This window comes from Pristiophorus japonicus, chromosome 7 (genome assembly GCF_044704955.1).
Source record: "Pristiophorus japonicus isolate sPriJap1 chromosome 7, sPriJap1.hap1, whole genome shotgun sequence".
In the NCBI taxonomy this organism is placed as follows: Eukaryota; Metazoa; Chordata; class Chondrichthyes; family Pristiophoridae; genus Pristiophorus; species Pristiophorus japonicus.
This window is the reverse complement of record NC_091983.1, coordinates 215,827,354-215,846,714: the sequence shown is the minus strand read 5'-3', so window position 1 is coordinate 215,846,714 and position 19,361 is coordinate 215,827,354. Positions and strand designations below refer to the sequence as shown.

The 19,361-nt window shown below is 45.9% G+C and overlaps 1 protein-coding gene across 1 annotated transcript in view; it reads right to left on the bottom strand.

The window, feature by feature from the left end:
* Positions 1-4,946: 4,946 nt before the first annotated feature.
* Positions 4,947-19,361, bottom strand: part of rev3l (REV3 like, DNA directed polymerase zeta catalytic subunit) — a 230,759-nt gene continuing 216,344 nt past the window's right edge. Inside the window, exons 30-32 of the mRNA XM_070885791.1 lie at positions 16,612-16,858; positions 12,272-12,481; positions 4,947-6,012 (exon numbers count right to left, since the gene is read on the bottom strand). Coding sequence (XP_070741892.1) covers positions 5,872-6,012; positions 12,272-12,481; positions 16,612-16,858 — 598 coding nt within the window. The 3' untranslated portion in view covers positions 4,947-5,871. The remainder of the gene's footprint in view (positions 6,013-12,271; positions 12,482-16,611; positions 16,859-19,361) is intronic.

Here is a 19,361-nt window from a genome sequence, read left to right as displayed (position 1 = left end):
TAGGCCTTTGTCCAGTGGCGAGGGTTAACCAGGACAACTAGAGACCTGCTCTGCTGCAAGGACCTAGTGCACACACATATCGCAGTGTAGGCTGGTCAGTGCTGCTTCTGGGCCCTCAGCACTTCTAGGTTGCCAGCAAGGCCAGCATTTATTATCCCTCCCCAATTGCCCTCAAGGTGGTATTGAGCTACCTTGAAAATAACAATGGCTTGCTGGGCCATTTCAAAGGGCAGTTAAGAGTCAACCACATTGCTGTGGGTCTTGGGGTTACATAGGCCAGATCAGGTAAGGAGGGCAAATTTTCTTCCCAAGTGAACCAGATGGGTTTTTAAACAGCAATCTGGTAGTTTTAGAAAATAGGGAGGGAGTAGGGCATTCGGCCCTTTGAGCCTGCACCACCATTCAATAACTTCATGACTGAACATGCAACTTCAGTACCCCATTCCTGCTTTCTCGCCATACCCCTTGATCCCCCTAGTAGTAAGGACTACATCTAACTCCTTTTTGAATATATTTAGTGAATTGGCCTCAACAACTTTCTGTGGTAGAGAATTCCACAGGTTCACCACTCTCTGGGTGAAGAAGTTTCTCCTCATCTCGGTCCTAAATGGCTTACCCCTTATCCTTAGACTGTGTCCCCTGGTTCTGGACTTCCCCAACATTGGGAACATTCTTCCTGTCTAAACCCATCAGAATTTTAAACGTTTCTATAAGAGCCCCTCTCATTCGTCTGAACTCCAGTGAATGCAAGCCCAGTTGATGCAGTCTTTCTTGATATGTCAGTCCCGCCATCCCGGGAATCAGTCTGGTGATCCTTCGCTGCACTCCCTCAATAGCAAGAATGTCCTTCAAGTTAGGAGACCAAAACTGTACACAATACTCCAGGTGTGGCCTCACCAAGGCCCTGTACAACTGTAGTAACACCTCCCTGCCCCTGCACTCAAATCCCCTCGCTATGAAGGCCAACATGCCATTTGCTTTCTTAACCGCCTGCTGTACCTGCATGCCAACCTTCAATGACTGATGTACCATGACACCCAGGTCTCGTTGCACCTCCCCTTTTCCTAATCTGTCACCATTCAGATAATAGTCTGTCTCTCTGTTTTTAACCACCAAAGTGGATAACCTCACATTTATCCACATTATACTTCATCTGCCATGCATTTGCCCACTCACCTAACCTATCCAAGTCACTCTGCATCCTCCTCGCAGCTCACACTGCCACCTAACTTAGTGTCATCTGCAAATTTGGAGATTCTAAATTTAATCCCCTCGTCTAAATCATTAATGTACAATGTAAACAGCTGGGGCCCCAGCACAGAACCTTGCGGTACCCCACTAGTCACTGCCTGCCATTCTGAAAAGTACCCATTTACTCCTATTCTTTGCTTCCTGTCTGCCAACCAGTTCTCAATCCATGTCAGCACACTACCCCCAATCCCATGTGCTTTAACTTTGCACATTAATCTCTTGTGTGGGATCTTGTCGAAAGCCTTCTGAAAGTCCAAATACACCACACATCAACTGGTTCTCCCTTGTCCACTCTACTGGAAACATCCTCAAAAAATTCCAGAAGATTTGTCAAGCATGATTTCCCTTTTACAAATCCATGCTGACTTGGACCTATCATGTCACCTCTTTCCAAATGCGCTGCTATGACATCCTTAATAATTGAGTCCATCATTTTACCCACTAAGGCTGACCAGTCTATAATTCCCTGTTTTCTCCCTCCTTTTTTTAAAAAAGTGGGGTTACATTGGCTACCCTCCACTCCAAAGGAACTGATCCAGAGTCTATGGAATGTTGGAAAATAACTGTCAGTGCATCCGCTATTTCCAAGGCCACCTCCTTAAGGACTCTGGGATGCAGACCATCAGGCCCTGGGAATTTATCAGCCTTCAATCCCATCAATTTCCCCAACACAATTTCCCGACTAATAAAGGATTTCCCTCAGTTCCTCCTTCTTACTAGACCCTCTGACCCCTTTTATATCCGGAAGGTTGTTTGTGTCCTCCTTAGTGAATACCGAACCAAAGTACTTGTTCAATTGGTCTGCCATTTCTTTGTTCCCTGTTATGACTTCCCCTGATTCTGACTGCAGGGGACCTACGTTTGTCTTTACTAACCTTTTTCTCTTTAAAATAGACTGCAAAAGCTTCTATAGATGTGTAATGTTCCCTGCAAGCTTCCTCTCGTACTCTATTTTCCCTGCCCTAATCAAACCCTTTGTCCTCCTCTGCTGAGTTCTAAATTTCTTCCAGTCCCCAGGTTCGCTGCTATTTCTGACCAATTTGTATGCCACTTCCTTGGCTTTAATACTATCCCCGATTTCCCTTGATAGCCACGGTTGAGCCACCTTCCTTTTTTTATTTTTACGCCAGACAGGGATGTACAATTGTTGTAGTTCATCCATGCTGTCTCTAAAGGTCTGCCATTGCCCATCCACAGTCAACCTCTTAAGTATCATTCGCCAATCTATCCTAGCCAATTCACACCTCATACCTTCAAAGTTACCCTTCTTTAAGTTCTGGACCATGGTCTCTGAATTAACTGTTTCATTCTCCATCCTAATGTAGAATTCCACCAGATTGTGGTCACTTTTCCCCAAGGGGCCTCCCACAACGAGATTGCCAATTAATCCTCTCTCATTACAACACTCAGTCTAAGATGGCCTCCCCCCTAGTTGGTTCCTCGACATATTGGTCTAGAAAACCATCCCTTATGCACTCCAGGAAATCCTCCTCCATCGTATTGCTTCCAGTTTGGTTAGCCCAATCTGTATGCATATTAAAGTCACCCATGATAACTGCCATAGTCACCATTACAGATACTAGCTTTTTATTCCAGATTTAATTACATTTAAATTCCCCACTTGCCATGGTGGGATTTGAACTCCTGTCTTCAGATCACAAGTCTCTGGATTACTAACCACTAGGCTACCCATACCCGTTTGAAGGATGAATGAAGCACATCACTGCCCCATGCAAGACCTGGTCGACATCCACTTTTGGGTAAGTGGAAGTAACATTCCTGCTACTGGAGCCTAACCAACTTCAGCATTACCATTTCCCCACCATCAACATCCTGGGGAATCTCCATTAGAAGCTTAAATGAACTAACCACCTAAAAGCCATGGCTTCTAGAATGGTATATGCTGGGTAGCCTATTGAGAGTGGCTCACCAGACTCCCCAAAACCTTCACTACCTGCAAGGCCCAGACAAGCCACTTGCCTGGATCAGTGTAGCTCCAACAATACTCAAGGACACCATCCAGGACAAAGCAGTCTGCTTGATCGGTATACCAGCAACCAGTTCATAAAACATTCACTCCCTTCACAACCAGCATCCTTGGCTGCAGTGTGTATCTACAGGATTTGCCACAGCTTATCAGTATCACACAACCATGACCTCCACCAACTAGGAGGTCAATGGCAGCAGACGCATGAGAACACCATCATCTCACAGTTCACCACCTCCATGTTGCACACCCTCCGGACTTGGAAATATACATTGCTGTGTTGTCAAAATCCTGGAACTCCCTACCCAACAGTATTGGCCATCTACCTTCACATGGACTGCAACAGTTCTAAAAGAAAGTCAACAACCTTCTGTAGGCAATAAATACTGGCCTTGCTACTGACACCATATCCCAAGAATGAATTTAAAAAAGTATAACTACAACCCTAGATATGAGCAACTTAAATTGAAATTCATCAAGTTGGTCTTATAGTATAATACCAAATAGATTAACATGTCTAAAAGTTATTAAGGCTAGAAAAACAAGATCTCAATACCACCCATCTTGGGTTGCATTACATGATTCAGTTTTAAATGAAACTAAATACAGCTATGAAGATGTACGCAAGATTGTGAATGTTTTTAAAAAGTTAATTTATAAAGAATCTTGGATTGATTAGCTGGAGAAGCATTACGTCCTTGTCTCAGGGATTCTCTCCCGAACACCACTCCAGGTCAGTGTACCTTTTCCACAGTGCAGAAAATTCCAGCTTAAACTAATCATGTCCAGATTTACATCAGAACAGGAGTAGGCCATTTAGCACCTCGAGCCTATTCCGTCACTCATTGAGATCATGGCAAATCTGCAACTTAACTCCATATACCTACCTTTGCCTCATATCCCTTAATACCTTTGGTTAACAGGAATCTATCAATCTTAAATTTAAAATTAATTGATCTAGCATCAATTGCCATTTGCAAAAGGAGAGCTCCAAACTTCTACCACTTTTTGTGTAATTTCACTCTTGAAAGATCTAGCTCTAATTTTTAGATTATGCCCACTAGACTCCCCAAACAGCAGAAATAGTTTTTATCTATCCCATCTGTGCCCCTGAATATTTTGAAAACTTCGATCAAGTCGTCCCTTAACTGTCTAAATTCCAGGGAATACATTGTGTAATCTCTCCTTGGAGGCCAGGTATCATTCTGGTAAATCTATACTGTACTCCCTCCAATGCCAATATATCCTTCCTATGATGTGGTGCCCAGAACTGCTTACAGTACTCCAGGGGTGGTCTAACCAGGATTTTGTACAGCTGTAGCATAACTTCTACCCCCTTGTATTCTAGTCCTTTTGATAGAAAGGCTAGCATTCCATTAGCCTTCAAAAAATATATATTTTCTGTACCTGTTCATGACACTGTTTCTAGCTTGACACCATTTAGAAAAGTACCCTGTTCTATCCTTTTTAGGTCCAAAGTGGTTGACCTCACATTTACCTACATTGAAATCCATTTGCCTGCAGTTGTCCTGAAGTTCCATTCAACTTGAGGAATTCTAGAGTGCAAGTTCCCATGGTCTTTTGCCAATTCTTACGGACACAGACTCATTTTCCAAAACACACCACCTAGTATTTTAAACAAGGTAAACTTTTAATAATCTGATTTATTCTAATTTAATGACAGTATATCAAACAAATGTTTTTAAAGAAAAAAATCCAGGTTCAGGATGTTTAGTAGCAGAGTACAACAAATCAGAAGCTACAAAATAAACAGGATCATATAATTCCTTTATATTTCAATACAGCTTTACAACCATTGGAGAAAAAAAAGTGCCCCATTTGTACAAATTTTGGCAAATCAAACTTGACGTAATGAGAAACTTTTGTTAAGCTTTTCTTTGAAAACAATATAAACTTTTAAAAAAGATATGAAGTGCCATAATATATAATCCAAATAAATAATCAAGATATTGCAACAACCCCACACAGCACTGTTTCCAAAATCTTGTCTAGCCATGATTGTTTTCGTAGCAAAGCACCCAGAAACATCAACATGACGGTGCTTTTAACAAACTGCTACATTTTGTACTGCAAGTTCACGACGGTGCACATAGAGAAAGCAACTATCAAAGATAAACAAAAAATATATAGAATTGAAAAAAGTTGTCAAAACATACAACACATAAAACTTCAATATATTGTAGAAAATCATCTGTAAACATATGCAGCTTAAAATTTGTACCACAGTTGTTAATTACCCACGTTTCAGTGCCCATAGATCTGAACGCCATTTACCATAATTGCATACGAAATATTACTGTACATTTATTTACAGGGCTGTTCAATCATCCATCACAATGGAAATGAGACAGATTCACAACTTTATTTTAAAAACCATCTCCCAACAAGTGAAACGATTAACTAACTGACCCTTTCTTTGCACTGCAATAGATACCGTAATGTTCACACTCAAAATTGATATGGCAAAACACTTCAATCGTGTTGGCTACAAAAGCTCAGCTTTTGCAGTCATGGTAAGCTCACCATGACTAAGATATCTGCGCACACAATAAAAATGCAGATAGCAAAAACTGAAATGAGCATCCGCCAAAGCCTCGAGTGGATTAGAGTTGTCAAAACTGGTCCAACAATTGACGAAGGTAAGGGGCCTTAGTAAGGTCACGGCTTACGCTGAACAGCTGATACAGGACCGGGCAATCCAGCGAGACGCACTGAATTTGTCTGTCCACACAACCTGTGCAATTCCTGCAAATCTAAAAACAAAAGACTTCTGTGAGTAATCAGGGATTCAAAAGAAGGTAAACACTTTCTAACCGCTGCAGTGTTAGGCACTCGGAATTTACAGAAAATGAACCACAAAATGCTGCTTGGCTGCACAGCTCATGAGTGCTACCTGAGCAAATAAGTTATAACATCATAACATAAGAAATAGGAGCAGGAGTAGGCCATATGGCCCCTCGAGCCTGCTCTGCCATTTAATACGATCATGGCTGATCCGATCATGGACTCGGGTCCATTTCCCTGCCCGCTCCCCATAGCCCCTTATCGTTTAAGAAACTATCTATTTCTGTCTTAAATTTATTCAATGTCCCAGCTTCCACACCTCTCTGAGGCAGCGAATTCCACAGATTTACAACCCTCTGAAGAAATTTCTCATCTCTCTTTTAAATGGGCAGCTCCTTATTCTAAAATCGTGCCCTCTAGTTCTAGTCTCCCCTATCAGTGGAAACATCCTCTCTGCATCATACATAAGAACACAAGAATTAGGAACAGGAGTAGGCCATCTAGCCCCTCGAGCCTGCTCCGCCATTCAACAAGATCATGGCTGATCTGGCCGTGGACTCAGCTCCGCTTACCCACCCGCTCCCCATAACCCTTAATTCCCTTATTGGTTAAAAATCTATCTATCTATCTGTGATTTGAATACATTCAATGAGCTAGCCTCAACTGCTTCCTTGGGCAGAGAATTCCACAGATTCACAACCCTCTGGGAGAAGAAATTCCTTCTCAACTCGGTTTTAAATTGGCTCCCCTGTATTTTGAGGCTGTGCCCCTTAGTTCTAGTCTCCCCGACCAGTGGAAACAACCTCTCTGCCTCTATCTTGTCTATCCCTTTCATTATTTTAAATGTTTCTATAAGATCACCCCTCATCCTTCTGAACTCCAACGAGTAAAGACCCAGTCTACTCAATTTATCATCATAAGGTAACCCCCTCATCTCCGGAATCAGCCTAGTGAATCGTCTCTGTACCCCCTCCAAAGCTAGTATATCCTTCCTTAAGTAAGGTGACCAAAACTGCACGCAGTACTCCAGGTGCGGCCTCACCAATACCCTGTACAGTTGCAGCAGGACCTCCCTGCTTTTGTACTCCATCCCTCTCGCAATGAAGGCCAACATTTCATTCGCCTTCCTGATTACCTGCTGCACCTGCAAACCACCTTGTCAAGCCCCCCCCCCCCCATACTCTTATACGTTTCGATAAGATCGCCTTTGCCAAAGTGCATGACCTCACATTTCCCAACACTATGCTAGTTATATTAGAGGTAGCTGATTATCTGGTGCATTTGGTTTATGAAAAGGGAGGGATGCAGTGGTACAGGAAGAGAGGAGAGTGTGAGGTGAACCATAGAAATTTACAGCACAGGAGGAGGCCATTTTGGACCAGTGTGTCCACGCTGGCCAACAAACATCTATCCAGCCTAATCCCACTTTCCAGTTCTTGGTCCGTAGTCCTGTAGATTACGACAGTGAAAGAGACAAACAGATATACAGACTCAAAGACACAAAGGGGGCAGGGTAGAGGGAATGGGACAAGGAGACAACGGAGAATAAAGCACCTTTCAGGACATCCCAAAGCACTTCATAGCCAATTATTTTTAAAATGTCACTGCAAACTCGACAGCCAGTACACACAGGAAGCTCTCACACACAAGAATAATGAGCACTTAAGCTGTTTCAGCGGTGTTAGTTAAGGGAAGGACGTTTACCAGGACACCACAAGATAACCTTGAAAATTTAAAACACAGACATTTGAATTCAACACCCCTAATAGAAACAAGGTTTTAAATTAATTGTCCACAGAATCTACCAGACAGATAACCACTATAAATAAACACGAGGAAAATAATTTATTCTCTTTCCTCCATCTTTTCCTATAATTCTCTTCCATCCGTTCGCCCCCAACCAACTCTGGCTTCTTGTGCATCTCCCAACCACACACCCTCCCTTTACCACATCATTTGCGGCCATGCCTTGAGCCGCTATGCACCACGCTCTGGAATTCCCTCACAAACCCATCTATGTCCTGCTGCTTAGAGTCTCCTTAATGCCTACCTCTTCACCTATACTAATCTCCCTCTGTGGCTGGGAGTTCTCTCCCGTCCTCAGCCCCATCATGCTTCTGTGAAGCATTATGGGACTTTTTTTCTTATATGATAGAGTTATATAAATGTAAGTTGTTGCACTACAAACATGTAACTTCCAAATAGGGTTCAAGGTCCATAAATGGGGATTGAGGTCACAATTTAGGCTGATATTTGAGGAAGTGCAGCATTGCCAAAAGGTATCATTCTTTTGATGAGATTTTGAAGTCAAACATCACCTGCTGGTGGTTCAGATAGATATTAAAGTATCTCATGGTACTATACAAAGACAGAGAATTCTGGTGTCCTGGCCAGCATTGCTCCCTCAACCTCAATCACTAACAAACTCGCATGGCTGCTTGAGAAATATTACTGGTGTAGAATGGTTCCTACATTTTACCTACTTAAACACTGGAAAATATATTTTTTTTTTATTCATTCCTGGCAAGGCCAGCATTTATTGCCTATCCCCAATTACCCTCAATGTGGTGGTGAACCGCCCTCTTGAACCGCTGCAGTTCTTGTGGTGTTAGGGAGGGAGTTCCAAGATCTTGACCAGGGACTATGAAGAAACGGTGATATATTTCCAAGTCAGGATGGTGTGTAACTTGGAGGGGTACTTGCAGGTAATGGTGTTCCCATGCACCTGTTGCCCTTGTCCTAGGTGGTAGAGGTCGCGGGTTTGGGAGGTGCTGCCGAAGAAGCCGTGGTGAGTTGCTGCAGTGCATCATATAGATAGTACACACTACAGCCACAGTGCGCGGTGCAGGGAGTGAATGTTTAAGGTGTTGGATGGGGTGCCAATCAAGTGGGCTGCTTTGTCCTCTATGGTGTTGAGCTTCGAGTGTTGTTGGAACTGCATTCAAACAGGCAAGTGGAGAGTATTCCATCACACTTGGGCTTTATAGATGCTGGAAAGACTTTGGGGAGTTAGCACACGAGACACTACAGAATACCCAGCATCTAACCTGTTCTTGTTGCCACAGTATTTATGTGGCTGGTCCAGTTAAGCCTCTGGTCAATGGTGACCACCAGGATGTTGATGGTGGGGGATTCGGTTATGGTAAAGCCATTGAACGTCATGGGGTGGTGGTTAGACACTCTCTTGTTGGAGATAGTCAATGCCTGGCACTTGTGTGGCGTGAATGTTACTTGCTATTTATCAGCTCAAGCTTGAATGTCATTCAGGTCTTGCTGCATGTGGGCATGGACTGCTTCATTATCTGAGGAGTTGTGAATGGAACTGAACATTGCACAATTAGTGAACGTCCCCATTTCCAACCTTATGATGGAGGGAAGGTCATTGATGAAGCAGCTGAAGATGGTTGGGTCCAGGACACTGCCCTGAGGAACTCCTGCAGTGATGTCCTGGGCTAAGATGATTGGCCTCCAATAACCACAACCATCTTCCTTTGTGCTAGATATGACTCCAGCCACTGGAGAGTTTGTCCCCCGATTCCCATTGACTTCAGTTTTACTAGGGCTCCTTAATGCCACATTCAGACAAAAGAGGTGAATTCCAGGGGTGAGGGGAGAGTGACTGCCCTCGACATCAAGCCAGCATTTGATCAGGTTTGGACCAAGGCTTTAATGAGGTCTGGAGCCGAGTGGCTGTGGTGGAACCCAAGCTGAGCATTGGTGAGCAGGTTATTGGTGAGTAAGTGCTGCTTCACAGCACTGAAGACAACACCTTCCCTCACTTTGCTGATGATTGAGTGTAGACTGATGGGGTGGTAATTGGCCAGATTAGATTTGTCCTGCTTATTGTGGTCAGGACAAAACTTGTCAGTTTTCCACATTGTCGGGTAGATGTCAGCTGCACTGGAACAGCTTAGCTAGAGGCACGGCTAGGTCTGGAGCACAAGTCTTCAGCACGACAGCCAGGACATTGCCGGGGCCCATAGCCTTTGCTGTATCCAGTGCACTCAGCCATTTCTTGATATCACGCAGAGTGAAGTGAAATGGCTGAAGGCTGGCTTCTGTGATGGTGGGGTCCTCAAGAGGAGGCCGAGACTGATCATCCACTCGGCACTTCTGGCTGAAGATGGTTGCAAACGCTTCAGCCTTGTCTTTTGCACTTGTGTTCTGACCTCTGTCATCATTTGAGGATGGGGATATTCATGGAGCCTCTTCCACCAGGCAGTTGTTTAATGGTCCACCACCATTCACTACTGGAAGTGGCAAGAGCTTTGATCTGATCCACTGGCTATGGGATTGCTTAGCTCCGTCTATAGTATGCTGCTTCCGTTGTTTAGCATGCATGTAGTCCTGTGTTGCAGCTTTCCTAGGTCGGCACCTTATTTTTAGGTACGCCTGGTACTGCTCCTGGCCTGCTCTTCCGCACTGCTGATTGAACTAAAGTTTACTTATTTTTCTAGCTTTATTTAGCCAATGGTCAACTGTTCAAAACATTGCTTAGTATCTAATTCTAATAAGCTTGCATTTGTACAGCATATCATGTCGAACCCGCTCAAGGTATTTGACACAGTACTTGAAGTAGCAAGGGCACAGTCTCGGCCTCCTCGAGGTCCCCACCATCACAGAAGCCAGTCTTCAGCCAATTCACTTTACTCCCTGGCTTGATGGTAATGGTAGAGTGAAGGAAGTGGCGGCCCATGAGGTTACAGATTGAAGTGGAATACAATGCTGCTGCCGCTGATGGGCCACAGCGCCTCACGGATGCCTGGTTTTGAGCTACTAGATCTGTTCTGAATCTATCCCATTTAGCACGGTGGTAGTGCCACATAACATGATGGAGCGTGTCCTCAGTGTGAAGATGGGACTTGGTCTCCACAAGGATTGTGTGGTGGTCACTGCTACCAATACGATCACGGACAGATACATCTGGCAGGTAGATTGGTGAGGATGATGTAAAGTAGGTTTTTCCCTCGTGTTGATTCTCTCACCACCTGCCGTGAGCCCAGTCTGGCAGCTATGTCCTTCAGGACTTAGCCAGCTCGGTCAGTGGTGGTGCTACCGAGCCACTCTTGATGCTGGACACTGAAGTCCCCCACCCAGAGTACATTCTGTGTCCTTGCTACCTCAAGTACTGTGTCAAATACCTTGAGCGGGTTCAACATGATATGCTGTACAAATGCAAGCTTATTAGAATTAGATACTCAGCAATGTTTTGAACAGTTGACCATTAGCTAAATAAAGCTAGAAAAATAAGTGAACTTTTAGTTACAGAAAATGCACAGCAGGTACAACAAGAGTGTAGACCATACAAAGGCAATGGCTTCTGACAAGGGGTCTACAGTCAAAACATCAATGCTCATGTACATTACCAATATTTAGAATATATCTGGCATTTACAGCTCTTTTGTTATATTGCCATGTATTAATATCGGCAACTTTTGATCAGGGTCCTTTGTGATCATGTGGTCTATTTATGTTACTGGAATGGGCTACAATCCTAGCAGTTTTTGATATTAAACCCAGAGTGTAGGTTAAGGGCTGGTAGGCTAACCCCTGCAAATTTGCGGCAAAATGTCCACCCACCACCTCATCATGACCCTGTCTCAGTTTCCTGGGTTGAGGGTAATATTAGCTATTCATGGCAGGCTCTAGGTATACCAGTGCCCCGGGGGGAGTATCCAGTGGCACTGTAATGGCATCACTGCTGCACCGCTCGAAGAGATGGGAGTCACATTAAAGCAGCCGAAGAGTCCTGAAAACAGGAACAACCGCCGGCCTCAGCCTTGGCCTTCAACAGCAAAACACTGGGGATGAAATGGTGGGAGAAGAGGTCACTACATGGCCCTTTCCTTTGCCCTCGTTAGTAGCCACCCCTTCCCTGCTTACAAACGTAAATGCTGGCGGGGAGGCAGAATCCAGGATCCCATCAGATCTTCCTGCCATCCACCCCAGTTCCTGTTGCCCCTCGGCCCTGCCAGGTAAAGCTGGCAATAATCTCAGGGATAGTGGTAGGGAGGCCATGGTAGGCCTCACCATTGGACTATTCCTACTCTTCTGTGCAATTTGGGGGTGGGAAATCCAGACCCAAGTGTTACTTTGATAAAATTGCTCATGACCATCATGAAAGGAGAACAAAATTAAATGAGTCAACGAGTACATCGTTGTTTTAGCCTCTGATTTTTTACCCAGAGCAACTGCTTAATTTGCAGCCATGTGATGTAGTGAAAGTACCTTTAGCAGCTGAGCCTGTTTCCATTCCCACTCTCGAATCTCCTGATAAAGGATTACAGCAACTTGCTGAGGGTTGCTTCGGCACTTGCTACAGATGCCCAGCTGAGTCAGCTCATCACAGACTGGGCAGTGCAGGGTGGTGAAATACTGGGAGATGGTTCCTTTACGACCATCCTGTTCATTGCGAGCTGTTGAAAATGCCTTTTGGACCTAAAAACACGTTTAAAAAAAAAAGTTTAAGAACTGAATCCATTACTTTTCACTTTGAGAGTCAGCTTCCAATGCAGAGATGGTTTATTTTAAAGCATTCAGGAAAAGCCAAGCGAGATGACAAGCAGACAACTCCAGGTGGCAAAGAGTGAGTTTACAATTTGTACAGCTGTTGGCAGCGGGATCATCAAAAGAAGCTGCAGTGTGGGATACACTGCTGACGCTGTGCTGTACATTGCACTGTTGCTGCCGAGTCGCTAACTATACCCTGCTCTGGAAGTCATCATCATAGGCAGTCCTGTGGAAAACAAGGAGGACTTGCTTCCACTCTTAAAATTAGTTCTTAGGTGGCTGAACAGTCCAATACGCGAACCACTAACTATACCCTGCTCTGGAAGTACCGAGTCACTAACTATACCCTGCTCTGGAAGTATGCAACATTCACACCCACCACAATGGATTAAGATTGTCATGTTAACAAGGACAGACTACTGGCACAATGCAGTTATACAGAGTCGCAGGGCTGTAACCCAGGCTCAGTACAAGCAAGGCAGGAGCAGATTCAACTGTCCTAACAAAGGCATCCAGCATAATGGGGGCAGAGTTCCACGAATCTGCCCTCATGAACTCAGAATCATAGAATGATACATATAGTGCATATATCTCTAAAAAGGTATATGAGCAATGCCATGAAGCAATAGCTAAAGCCAATAGGGTATTCAGGTGCATTATAAGACGAGGCATACTACTTTGTTCTTGTACAAAACCTTGGTCAGGCCTTACTTAAAATAGTGTCCATTTTTGGCTTCCTCATATGGTGGGTGATAGAGGCTTTGGAAAGGGTGCGGGGGAGGGCCACTAGACTAATTCCCAGTTTAAAGCATCTTAGTTACCAAGGGGCCAAGTTTCAGCCTGAGTTGCTACTGTTTTTTTGGAGCAACTGGTTTAGAATGGAGTATCTTAGAAATTTGAATTCTCAGCATTTAGTTTGCTCCAGTTCTAGTCTGTTAGAACAATTTCACTTTGGAACAGAATTTTTTTTCCAAAAGGGGGCTTGTCCGGCCACTTGCGCCTGTTTTCAAAGTTTAGGCAGTGAAAACTTACTCCAAACTATCTTAGAATGGAGTAAGTGAAGATTTTTGTACGTTCGAAAAAACTTTGTCTACACTTTAGAAAATCAGGCGTAGGTTACAAATTAGGTGTAGGGAATGGGGGAGGGGGGTTTAAAGGGAAGTTTACAAACATTAAACACTTTAGTTTTACAAATAAAGAGCCATCATCAATAATAAATGATAAATACATCAATAAATCAATCCAAAAAAAATAAAAAAAAACTTTAAAAAAATCAATAAATAAAACATTTTCTACTGACCGACTGCAGCACCGGGAGTCCTCCAACAGCGTGCTGGGACGGCCCTCCCAGTGTATCTCGGTCAGTGTCTATCTGTCTGTGTGTGTGTCTCTCAGTCTCTGACAGCGAGCGAGGGGAAAGAAAGAAAGAAAGAGGGAGGGAGGGGAAAGAAAGAGGGAGGGAGGGAGGGAGGGAGGGGAAAGAAAGAGGGAGGGAGGGAGGGGAAAGAAAGAGGGAGGGAGGGAGGGAGGGGAAAGAAAGAGGGAGGGAGGGAGGGAGGGGAAAGAAAGAGGGAGGGAGGGAGGGAGGGGAAAGAAAGAGGGAGGGAGGGAGGGAGGGGAAAGAAAGAGGGAGGGGAAAGAAAGAGGGAGGGGAAAGAAAGAGGGAGGGAGGGAGGGGAAAGAAAGAGGGAGGGAGGGAGGGGAAAGAAAGAGGGAGGGAGGGAGGGAGGGAGGGGAAAGAAAGAGGGAGGGAGGGAGGGAGGGGAAAGAAAGAGGGAGGGAGGGAGGGAGGGGAAAGAAAGAGGGAGGGAGGGAGGGAGGGGAAAGAAAGAGGGAGGGAGGGGAAAGAGAGAGGGAGGGAGGGGAAAGAGAGAGGGAGGGAGGGGAAAGAGAGAGGGAGGGAGGGGAAAGAGAGAGGGAGGGAGGGAAAGAGAGAGGGAGGGAGGGAAAGAGAGAGGGAGGGAGGGAAAGAGAGAGGGAGGGAGGGAAAGAGAGAGGGAGGGAGGGAAAGGAAAGAGAGAGGGAGGGAAGGAGAGGGGGAGGGGGGGGGGGGAGAAGGGAGAGAAGGAGGCTGAATGGCCGGGCCCAAGACGTCAGGCTGGATTTACAGGTAGGTGGCGTCGGGTCTCGGGAGGGGAGAGGGGGCTCGCGGAGGTCCCGGGGGGGGGGGGGGGGGAGTAAGAGAGTCACGGAGGTCCGGGGGGGAGCGGATGTCAGCCCCCCACCGGGGGGGGGGGGGGGGGGGGGGGGGGGGAAAGAGAGCGGGAGTCGGGTCGGGTAGGGTGGGAGGAGCCTTATGTACGCAGCCCCAGTGAGGCCATTCGGCCAGGGCTAGGGGCTGCGTGCTTCGGGCCCTTCCCACAGTTTTGGGCGCCTGGAGCTACTGCACATGCACGCCCACTGTCACGCGCATGTGCAGAGGTCCCGGCACGGTTTTCAGCGCAGGGACCTGGCTCCGCCCCCTACAGCTTATGCTGCGCCGCGCCCAGCTGCAGAGGACCTGCAGGGAGCCGGAGAATAGGTGAGTTTTTTTTGGCACACTTTCTGGCCCGAAAATTGGGCGTCCAGGTCCGGGCTGCGCGGTTTTAGGCGCGGCCCGAAACTTGGGCCCCAAGATAGGCTAAAAAGGTTGGGACTCTACACTTTAGAGCAGCATAGACTTAGGGGTGATCTGATTGAGGTTTATATGATGAATATATTTTATTATAGTTGACAGTTTGTTCCAATTAAATATATTGAGGACCAGGGGTCACACATTTAAGTTGTACAAGGCCAGATCTAGATTAGATGTCAGGAGGTGGCTCTTTTCCCAGAGAATAGTGGACCTCTGGAATAAGCTGTCATCTCAAACGGTGGATATGATGCATTGCATTCCTTCCAGAGAGCGCTGGGGAATTAAGGGCCAGAATTATCTCTTGAATTAGTTCGATCGCCAAGACAGGTCGGAGAGGAAATTCCCAGTAGCCTTCCAAATTGGCCTAGGTTTTTAAAATCTTTTATCGCCTCTCCCAGGAGATCACATGGTTTCGTTGGGGGGAGGGGGGGCATATCACATTTGTGTGACACAGTCTGGATGGACTAGAGGGTCTTTACCTGTCCGTCATTGTTTATACGCTCGTTCAGCACAGAAGGCCATTCGTCCCATAATGCATGTGCCAGCTCTTTGAAAGAGCTGTCCAATTAGTCCCACTCTTTCCTCAGAGCCATGTAAATTTTTTCCCTTCAAGTATTTATCCAATTCCCTTTTGATAGCATTCAATAGTTACTGGCAGCCCTCCAGCAGCTAGCCCGAGCACCCATTCCTCAGTGAGCCTGGAGTGTTTGTGAGCTATTTGATAGTGGGTGACTATCACAAGTGCACACTTTATAGCAGGGCTCAGTGGTTTACAATCAGGAGCTGGAATACTGACCAACTCCTTCCCCTCTCCCTAGCCCAGGGATGCAGAAGCCAATTCAACACCAAACTGCTTGCTCCCAGAGCTGAAATCAGGCCTTCCTGTTTGCATGTCTCAGTACCACTCTAAGTGGTGTACCTGCTGGACCATTGAGGGAGTACTGACCTTCGTTCTTTGAACAGAGGAAGTAGCAGTGAGATTATGCAATAAGTCAGTTCTTTTTAAAAAAAAACTTGTGTTAAGAATAGTGGGGAGTTCTCCCAACATTCCACTCTCGATCACTATCAGATAGATTAACCAATTACTTATCTAATTATGTCGCATGTAGGACTTTGCTGCGCTCAAATTGGCTACTTTGTTTGACTACATAACCAAGGTTTCTGACCAAGAGAGGGCATGAGCCATCGAGGAGAACCAAAAGCTGGTGAAAGTGGGCGCTAAAGGAGAAGCAGCAGACACTGCCACTACAGCAGCGGGGGAGGAGAGAGAACGGGGCTAACTAACTCCCAGTGTGCAGAACAGTTCCAACAATACAAAGTGGCACACTCCAGAACAGCCTTTTTTGAGCTGCTTTGTATTACTGTCCTTAGCTTCATTTCTATCTATCTTCCTAACAGTGTTACAAATCTAGTGTGTATATAGGGAAATCTCATTACATCTTACCCTGGGTAGCTCATGGTACCAGCTGAAAACGTCCACACCAATCAGAGAGAAAACCCTGTTGAGGGGTGGCAGGATCTGTTTGGTGATATAGTAGGTGGTATTCAGTCTCAAGCTGGGATCCTGCAGCACCTCAATCGGTCGTCTGACAAGCTGAATGAGAGGCACCCCTGGCACTCCATACACAATGACATAAGGGACCCTCTCACCTACCCGAGGCTCAGATCGCCGATCGTACGACAGCATCCTCCTGTTAGGAACAAGATATCTATTAGCAATTTGTGGAGTTAAAACTTGTAGCAACACGAGCACCTGGCAAAGCTACCATTATTTCAATAACTCACTCACACATTTCCTCTACCTAGAGACACTGATCGGAATTTACTGGAGACTGCATTGTTGGGATCTAAAGGCCCTGTTATATTAATGCACGAAAGTTAAGTGGCATCAATAGAGATCTAATTTAAAATGATCCAGTGCAAATGGCTTCAATGCTGCTTCATTGGACACTACATCAACCAACAGATGGTTTCATGTGAAAGCATCGTTCAGCCATAAGCTTAAAAAAAATGATAAAATAAATGAACATGCGCATATTTTACTGGATTGTTACTGAGCAAAACGTACATTTCTCCAGCATTCACAATATACAAAGACAACTCAGAACTTTATAGGCAGTGGACCTAGAGCTTGACGAAGCCTTTGAAAGCAGGAAGGGAGGTGGCAAGGCACAGATGAGGGAGGGAGTTGCAGAGGTGGGAAGAAAGGGCAAAAGGAGCAGTTGCTGGGGCATGAGAAATAGGATAGCGTTGGAGACCCAGAGGTTGCATGCACGGATACAGAGTGGAAGAGATCGTTAAACAGAGTGGCGTTAAACAGAGTGGCGTTAAACAGAGTGGCGTTAAACAGAGTGGCGTTAAACAGAGTGGCGTTAAACAGAGTGGCGTTAAACAGAGTGGCGTTAAACAGAGTGGCGTTAAACAGAGTGGCGTTAAACAGAGTGGCGTTAAACAGAGTGGCGTTAAACAGAGTGGCGTTAAACAGAGTGGCGTTAAACAGAGTGGCGTTAAACAGAGTGGCGTTAAACAGAGTGGCGTTAAACAGAGTGGCGTTAAACAGAGTGGCGTTAAACAGAGTGGCGTTAAACAGAGTGGCGTTAAACAGAGTGGCGTTAAACAGAGTGGCGTTAAACAGAGTGGCGTTAAACAGAGTGGCGTTAAACAGAGTGGCGTTAAACAGAGTGGCGTTAAACAGAGTGGCGTTAAACAGAGTGGCGTTAAACAGAGTGGCGTTAAACAGAGTGGCGTTAAACAGAGTGGCGTTAAACAGAGTGGCGTTAAACAGAGTGGCGTTAAACAGAGTGGCGTTAAACAGAGTGGCGTTAAACAGAGTGGCGTTAAACAGAGTGGCGTTAAACAGAGTGGCGTTAAACAGAGTGGCGTTAAACAGAGTGGCGTTAAACAGAGTGGAGTATTCGGGAATTTGGAAAGAGTGGGAATTCGGAGAAGAGGGGAAGATTAATTTAGAAGTTAAAAATTGGTAAGTGATATTTCAGAGGCAGTGGACCTACGTGGGAGCAGCAGCGGGAGCTGAGGCGGAGGCTTAAAAGGCAAGACTCAACAGTCAATATTTGAAAGGGACGTCGGCACAAGGGAAGTAAGCTGGTTGGTGAGTTTTTTTTTCTCTGTTAAGTTAGCACTTAATTTTTAAATAAAGGTTAATTAAACCAGCTGATTGCGGAGTAGTTGCTGGGTGTTGCTAAGGTTGAGTTTATTTTTGCGAGTCTAACTAGAGGGATGGTAGGACAGCTCAGTCCAGTTGCATGTGGGAAGTCCTGGATGCTTTGCGCGCCGGGTGACCACGTGTGCAGGAGGTGTCGCCAGCTGCACCAACTCGAGCTCTGCATTTTGGAGCTCGAGCGGTGGCTGGAGTCACTGCGGTGCATCCGTGAAACTGAGAACTACGTGGATAGCACGTTTCTAGAGGTGGTCACCCCGCAGCTTAAGAGTGTGCAGGCAGAGAAGGAGTGGGTGACCGCCAGACAGAAGAGGAGTACTAGGCAGGTAGTGCAGGAGTCCAGAGTCCTTGTCGCTCTCCAACCGGTTTTCTCTTCTGAGTACCGGTGGAGACGATGGTGCCTCTGGGGAGTGCAGCCAGAGCCAAGACCATGGCACCACAGGTGGCTCAGCTGCACAGGGGAGAGGAAGAAGAATGGAAGAGCTATAGTGGTAGGGGATTCAATAGTCAGGGGAGCAGACAGGCGTTTCTGTGGCCACAGACATGACTCCAGGATGGTATGTTGTCTCCCTGGTGCCCGGGTCAAGGATGTCACCGAGGCGCTGCAGGGCATTCTGGGGGGGGAGAGGGTGAACAGCCAGAGGTCGTGGTCCATATCGGGACCAATGACATAGATAGGAAGAGGGATGAGGTCCTGCAGGAAGAGCTTAGAAAGCTAGGAGAGAGATTAAAAAGCAGGACCTCAGGTAGTAATATACGGATTACTCCCGGTGCCACGAGCTAGTGAGTACAGAAATAGGAGGATAAGAGCAGATGACTACGTGGCTGGAGAGATGGTGCAGGTGAGAGGGCTTTAGATTCTGGAGGCATTGGGACTGCTTATAGAAGAGGTGGGACCCTATACAAGCCGGATGGGTTGCACCTCAACAGAGCCGGGACCAACATTCTCGCAGGAGGGCGGTTTGCTAGTGCTGTTGGGGAGGGTTTAAATGAGCTTGGTAGGGAAATGGGAACCC